At 44.2% G+C, this 7558-nt stretch overlaps 1 protein-coding gene across 1 annotated transcript; it reads left to right on the top strand.

The window, feature by feature from the left end:
- Nucleotides 1-4346: 4346 nt before the first annotated feature.
- On the top strand, nucleotides 4347-7354 carry dph3 (diphthamide biosynthesis 3). Its single transcript, XM_030745853.1, has 3 exons — nucleotides 4347-4538; nucleotides 6370-6444; nucleotides 6613-7354. Exons 1-3 carry the CDS (start codon nucleotides 4431-4433, stop codon nucleotides 6679-6681), a joined length of 252 nt encoding a protein of 83 aa, XP_030601713.1. The 5' UTR covers nucleotides 4347-4430; the 3' UTR covers nucleotides 6682-7354.
- Nucleotides 7355-7558: the final 204 nt, after the last annotated feature.

Below are 7558 nucleotides of genomic sequence, written 5' to 3'. Positions count from 1 at the left end.
ATGCTGAACTCTTTAGAGCTTCATGAACTGAATGACTGCTTCATAAATCCACCTCTCAGTCTGAGCTCACAGACACAAACACGACCTGCAGAAATCCTCCCAAACACACAACTGCAGGAGGAGCAGCTCTGTTCTCATGAGCACTGATGGACCCGTGTAGCCCCTTAACTGGCAAGGGCCCGGGGACGGGCCGTTTGTAGTCCCTTTTATATGGCAGGCTAGACCCTCCCATTTTTATTGACACGTCATTCGGCCAATCATGTAACTGGCTGCACCAAATCACCTGACAAAGCTACGTGACGCCCTCTGAGTATTATTGGCTCTGGGAAACCCATTTCTTAACATTATTGGCCGAATGAGGTGTCAGTCAAAATGGGCGGGTCTAGCCTGCCATATAAATGCACTTCATTCGGCCCACGGACCAGACGCAGCTGATTAATAGGCTATGAAATGGGTTGTTCAGAGCCAATAATAACCAGAAGGCGTTATGTAGTTTTTGTCAGGTGATTTTTTTGCTGCCAGGAGTATTTCTGTCTGACTGAAAACCTTTAAGGAACTGTCTGCGTTCAGCCATCAGGGTCATGTAGTCTCAGCCGTGTTTAAAAACTGATCATCAATCTGTTTGATGGAATAAATGATCCTTTCAGTGGTCTTAAGTGATGATTATTGATTGTCTTTGTTAAATAAAGTGTCATAACTGGCCCATTACTGGTCATCTTCAGTCTGAAGCTGGTCTCTTACTGGTCTGGACTGCTTGTTAATTTTATGAAGTAAGACACTAAAACCTTTTTTGTGGTTGTTTCCATAACAGATCTCTCAGGGTTCACATTTAGTGCATTAAATAACCTGTTTTTGATTATGACTGGGCATGTTTCAACTCATTTATGTGTAAACATTTTAAAAACTGTCTCTCATATAAAAAAGGTCCTGGGTTCAAATCAGCCATCAGTCCTTCCTGTTTGGGTGCTCTGGTTTCCTCCCACAGTCCAAACACATGCAGTTACTGGGTTAGGTTACCTGATCACACCCATAGGTGTGAATGGTTGTCTCTCTGTGTTAGCCCTGCTACAGACCTGTACAGGTGTACCCTGCCTCTCCCCTGTGGTAGCTGGGATAGGCTCCGCCCCCCAGCCCTCCTCCGGCAACCCTGAAGTGGTAGAAAATGATTGGATGATAATGTAGAGACTCTGGATCAAACTAGTTTCTGAGATTAATAAATAAAAATATGCTTTGAAATCTGCATTAATGAAAAAGAACCAGCTTATTGTGAAGTTCCAGAAAGAAGAACAGAAATGTCTCGACTCCTTCAGACTTCAGACTCAGTGGTGGGCTTCTCTGGCCCCTCCCTCTGGACAGAGGGCGTGTGGTGGGCTACAGTTCAAAGATCTTCTAAATGAACACCAGCACAGCAGCACACTGTGAACCCAACTTTTACTCCACCGTCTCCTCGACACACACATCCTCATCCAGCTGCAGGTTTCTGCCCTCACAGCGCTGACATCAGCAGGAAGTACAAACAGATGAACTTTTAAAAGGAGGTAATTCATTTGTGAACACAGACAGCAACAAAATAACATCACAGCTCAATAAAGCAGAAATAAAATGAAAGCAAAATGTATTAATTATTGTAACAAAATGGCTCTACAAAGAAAATCAAAATAAAGAAAATCAAAACCTTAGTCTGTTTTATCATTACTGTGATTTTTAAGTTCAATAACATTTATGTATAAATATGTTTAACTGTCATGTCATCTAAATTTCCATTTTATTATAGAGAAATTACATTTTTTATGTCTTACATACAAATTAAATGTGTTTATTTGTTGCAATTATTTATTTTTTGGACTTCACATTTAGGAAAATTATTTATTTATTATTAATGCATTGATTAATTTGTGGCCATTTTATTTGGCTTAAACCAACTCCGTATTAGGTATGTTGTAAATTATATTAAATATGCTTATTTATTATAATTTATAATTTATATAAATACTGTTCTTGTTTTATTTCCTTTTTATTAATTCATTGATTAATTATTGTCTCATTTAATTTACACAGAACCAAATGTAAATAAATGAAAGTATATATACTTTGATATTTACAATAATTTTAATGATGTAGGTATGTTTTAATTATTTTACCTGTTATGAATGTGTTTATTAATAATTCTACTTTGCTGCATTTATTTAGCTTTAGCAAAATCAGACTTTAATGTGATATATGTTGTATAAAATATGTAGATTTTTTCTTTTTTTTACTTTATTAACTTTTAAAATGTTTCTGGAGGGTTTTGGGGGGGCAGTGTGGGCAAGCGCTGACGACCAACAGTTGGCGCTTGTGGCATAACTGTCCCCTCAATTTTAACTGCACCCTATACACCTCATTCACTCACAAACATTAACACATAGACCTACAAGTTGGGGAGGAGGAGGGGTGGATGGGTCATCTTACACCCCGATTTCTTGCGTCTCGCCCGGGGTAGGGGTCGGGTGGTTCCTTGGGGACCGGGCTGGTGGCGTCCTGGGGTCGCTGTTGGCCCTGGGGTGGTTTCCACTTGCCCCACCTTCAGAGGGTGGGTAGCTATGGATGAATGTGTGTCTTTGTGTATTTGTCACCGTCTCCGTGAGTATGGGTGGGTGAGTGAATGTGTATGTATGGCATATCTGTGTGTGGGTAAGTATGTATGGGCATGTATGAGTATCTGTGTATAAATGTGTACACGGGTGTCTGGGTGTGTTTGTATGTATGGCTGGACCTGGGTCTGGGCCTTGTGCCTTGCCTCCTGGCCGCTCCTTGCTGGTTGCCTCCTCCCCCCTACCCCCCTGGGATGGGGGTGCCTCGGGGTTCCTGTGTGGGGCTGGGTGTTCTGGCGTGGGTACTGGCCTGCCCCCCTTGGGGGTGCGGTGCGGGGCTGCGTTGGCTTCTTCGGCGTGGGGGGGGGGCTCTGTGGAGGGTCGGGCGGTCCTTGGGTGCCGTGGGCCCGGGAGCCCTGCCGCCGGCCAGTGCAGGGGGCTGGCCGCTGGGGGGGGGGGCTGGCTTCTCATCGCCTTGGGTTCCCTGGAGCCCTCGCGCCTCGACTGGGGGGGCTCCGTCTGAGACCACCCTCTCCCGTCTGCTGGGGTAGGTGTGCGGTTGTCTTTGGACTGAGTGGCCGGGGGTCTTCCTGCCTCTTGGTGGGCTGCTGGTGGCCTGGGGTTCCGGGGGCTTTCCGTACCTGCCTCTGGCTTCTGATGGGTGGAGCTGCAGCGTTTTGCCCTCATTGGTAAGTACGTTCCATGACACAGACACAAACATGACACAGACACAAACGCCCACTCAATCACAACTCAACAAAATTGTTGGTGTGCGTAACATGCTTTGTTAGTTTTGTTTTTCACACACAAATTTATTTTTGCAAGTATTGATAGTATTTTTTTATATGTTAAAGTGATGAAGTATCTGATTAATAGACTTGTGCTCTTTCCCCCTTTTTTTTTTTGCTCCCTTTCTCTCTCCCTTTTTCTTCTCTTTATTTTCCTCTTCTTCAGCCTGTCAGCTCTGGCTGTTACATAGTATGTGGAAAAATAACTCAGATAAATAAAATAAAGGGTTAAAACATCAACAAGAAGAGCCTATTGAGAACCTATAGAGCTCATCTTGAAATAGCAAATATGTTTGGCACAACAACGCATTCAGATCACAGTTCTGCTTGCAAGATCTACCAGACATGACAGGCTTAAAAAAAAAAAAAAAATGTTTCTGGATCGGCTCCACCCCCCTCCATCCCTGACAAGGATAAGCGGAAGAAACTGGACGGATGTTTAAACTTAAACCAGCTGTTTTGTGGTGTCTGGCGCCCTCTGGCGGATATTAGCAGGAACTACAATCTGCTCCGCGGACACACACAGAATAAACACTTTTCTCTCACCATTAAAACTCAGTGTTTTTATATTTACTGATCTTTTACAACCTTTGAGACAGCTGACAGCGAGTTTTCTTACACAAACGTTGTCAGCAGTGGCTCAGATAAAGGAGGGTTGAATGTAGAGCAACAACTGCACCCCCCCATGACTATTTTAGTTAAATTTGATATGCTAACATTAAACAATACGGGACAAAACTGATCTATGTACTGTGTGTTATTTCATTGTGTTCATTTGTAGTTCTGAACATATTTGTGGTGTTTTTTCTTCAGAGATGTTTCTCTCCTTCAGCCTCGATTACAACTACATACAAATAATCAATTATGCAAATTAGGTGATGACATCATATAGCGACGTTTTTCGACTTTTAGGACAGCCAATAGCTACTTTCCTTACTTAGACGTAGGCAACAGTGTGCGTCACAGCTGTGAGTCAGAGGTTCCGTACGTCATCACTCCGCGCCGCGGTCACGCTTTATCGTGCGGCTCTGGCGCTGTTCTCAGAGCGTTTTGCGGGTGTTTGGGGACAATGTCGGTGTTTCACGACGAGGTGGAGATCGAGGACTTTGAATACGATGAGGAAACGGAGACATATTACTTCCCGTGTCCCTGCGGAGACCGCTTCGCCATCACCAAAGTAAGTCCAGCTCACGGCTAACAGCGTCCACCAAAGTCCCGTTTTTACGGCGGCAGCTGCGCAGAGGATTAACCTCCTCCTCCTCTCTACTACCTTCTGCTGAGATTCATTGATCACCCGTATTGATACATTTTAGGTTTCTTAAAGTTCTTCAGCCTTCTTGCCTGACGTGCTGTAGAAGTCATAAAATCTCTTTTTTTAAGTGAACTCTGTCTAACAGGAGGAAACTCCATTTAAAAGGCTGCAAACTTAAGAGATTAAAACTTCATACCAATCAGGGCTTTCTAATTATTGATCATTTGTAGGCGTGAACTGATAAACTTAGTTTTACACGTTTTAAAATAAAAATGTTGATATTTTTGAAACAAAGAGTCACTCTGTGAGAATCTGACCTTAAAGTTTGGACTGAAGCTCTTCACTGAACAGCTGCTGAGGAGGAGTTTGGGGTTCAGGTTTATCTGCAGCAGGAACACCATGAAAGTTCAACAGATCCAGGCTTTCTTTGAGTTAACTGGCTTAAGAAATCCTCAAACTGAGCTGCAGCCTGTTTGTTGGTCCTCAGTGATCACAGTGGGCTGTAGTGATGCGTCTTTGTGTGTCGAGTACTCCAGGAAGATTTTTGTGAAGTGTGTATCGAGGCTCGTGTTGATGACCTTTGAAGCCGGATGAACCTCGTCAGTGATTCGGGAAAAAGAAGAACAGTCAGATCTCTCATAACAACACATGCACACAGTAACAAAGTTAGTAATAATGAAGTAACACAATCACATCACAACCCTCTCCCCAGTTTGTTTCCACGTCCCCTTTAGTGGAAACAAACTGTGTCAGACAGTTTGTGTGTTGACATCACAAACATCACTCAGTCATTTATTCTGTTCAAAGCTTCACATCAGAGCCACAGTGTGGTTATAATCACTGCCTGTTATACACTCACTGTCCACTTGATGGCGCAGATGAAGCTCTCTCATGATGCATACTGATGTTTTTAAAAACAGTAAAACAGAACAAACACCTCAGTGCTCTAAAACTGGGAAATCCTGATCTCAGACTTCAGCAGTGTTTACCTGCTCAGCACCGTCATCCTCCAGCTTCACCACGCTTCCTTCTCCTTCCTTCTCCTCACAGCCCTTCAGTCATGAAGCAGTCGGTTCATCGCAGTTATTACACTGCTGGCATCGATCCATAGAACAACATGGACTTAGTTATTCAGAGCTTTCCATGCATTCAACGTATCCTCCAGATGTGACCATCTTCTTTAGTATCAGCTTTGCGGTGTTGCTTTGGGGGTGCAGTTTCTCAGGCTCCCTGCAGCATCTGTTCAGCAGCTCGTGGTCTGAATACATTTGGTGTAACCATCATTTCCATGGTGTTCCTGCACGTGTTTATTCAGGCATGGGTGGAATGAGCTTTCTCCCTCACAGAGAGGAGTTGGACATGGAGCTGAGGTGGTTCAGACATCCTGGACACCTCCAGGGTGAGGTGTTCCAAGTGTGTCCCACTGGGAGGAGGCCCCGGGGCGGACCCAGGACACACAGAGAGATAATGTCTCAGCTGGCCTGGGAACAGCTCAGTGTTTCTCCGGATGAGCTGGACGAGGTGGCTGTTGTTCCCACATCCCAGCTCCAGATAAGATGGATGGATGTGTTGGCTGGAGAAAGCACGAGTGTACACTCTTGGTGATTTGTGTGTCAGAACAAAGCTCGGACTCAAAGATCACAGCTGGATTGTGTGATTGGTGGATTTTTTTCATGATGACCTTTTATTGTTTTATTACAGAGTTTCTGGTGCAGGAAAAAAAAGTTGCTGAAGGTTTTTGTTTTTTATTTTGAAGGAGGACCTGGAGAACGGGGAGGAGGTGGCGACGTGTCCGAGCTGCTCGCTCATCGTTAAAGTCATCTATGATAAGGTATCTGAGACTTCCTCTTATGGATCGGTTCATGAAGGCCTCACTGATCAGCTATTGGGAATATTTTCTGTTTGATTTGATGAAAAATGTTCACTTTGAGACTTATGTAATTAGTCAGTATGGACAGTTATTAGTTAGTATAATTTATATATTTGTTTTGTGTTTCAGGAGCTGTTCGAGGTCGGAGAAATAATCGAAGCTCCGGCACACTCCAAACTGGAGGTCGCTCAGTCCTGAACCTTTGACCTCACAGAGACCCTGGTTTAACAGCTTCCTGTTCCCCTTCGCTGTGCTGCGTTCAGATGGTGCTGGGAAACCTCAGACCTTCCCCTCCTCTGACTTTCCTGCAGATTTACCTTGAGTGAAATCACACCTGACAGATGCTGATGGACTCGATAAGAAGATGCGAGGTAGCGAGGCGTCCGCCGTGGACAGATGAAGGTCGCGCTGGACGTTCTGTATCGAAAGCAAAGCGTTGCTTCCTGCCTCGACCTCGCTGCTCTCAGTGCACTTTCAGTCTTCCACTTTAAGCTGCCCACCTGGAGGCAACAGTCCCTCCTCAAACACCCGATCATCCAGCCGCTGAGTCGCTGCTATCAGGAGGAAGGAAACACCACAGACGACTCTCTGAGGACGGGAGCTTCAGTCAGAGCTTTTATTTTGTAGTTTTCAGATATTTAATATATATTTATATAAGCGCACAGACACAGAGAGCCGATGCACTCTTTGGAGGACAATGACAACATGACTAAACCAGGCCAGTGTGTTGATGCCTTCATGGAGACCCAGTTTGGTCAAAGGTGTTTTTTTTTAAACTATTCTTTATTTGGTTTGTGGATAACATGACCTTTGAACCCAGAGATACATTTTTAACACAATAAAAGCATCTTCTGTAGTTTATTATATATGTGCTTCTTCTGTAAGCGCCCCCTGCTGGTCACTCAGGTGAGAGGATGTGTGAGTAGGAGACGATCTGTGCCGGGCGAGTTTCAGACTACAGACTTCAGTCGTAAACAAAACCGGTTCAGCTCAGAGTATGGAAGACAAATGCTGCCAAGAAAAAAAGGAAACACTACCATTACAAATAAAACGCCTCCCTATGCAGATTTTTAAG

Source organism: Archocentrus centrarchus, chromosome 2, assembly GCF_007364275.1.
Source record: "Archocentrus centrarchus isolate MPI-CPG fArcCen1 chromosome 2, fArcCen1, whole genome shotgun sequence".
In the NCBI taxonomy this organism is placed as follows: Eukaryota; Metazoa; Chordata; class Actinopteri; order Cichliformes; family Cichlidae; genus Archocentrus; species Archocentrus centrarchus.
The sequence above is the reverse complement of the archived record's forward strand: the minus strand, read 5'-3'. Positions and strand labels throughout refer to the sequence as shown.

Bases quoted from the DNA above. Each gene is read 5' to 3' on its own strand.
- dph3 (XM_030745853.1), top strand. From the start codon at position 4,431: ATGTCGGTGTTTCACGACGAGGTGGAGATCGAGGACTTTGAATACGAT. The intron at 4,539-6,369 runs GTAAGTCCAGCT...TTTATTTTGAAG, and splicing joins ACCGCTTCGCCATCACCAAA to GAGGACCTGGAGAACGGGGA. The intron at 6,445-6,612 runs GTATCTGAGACT...TTTGTGTTTCAG, and splicing joins TTAAAGTCATCTATGATAAG to GAGCTGTTCGAGGTCGGAGA.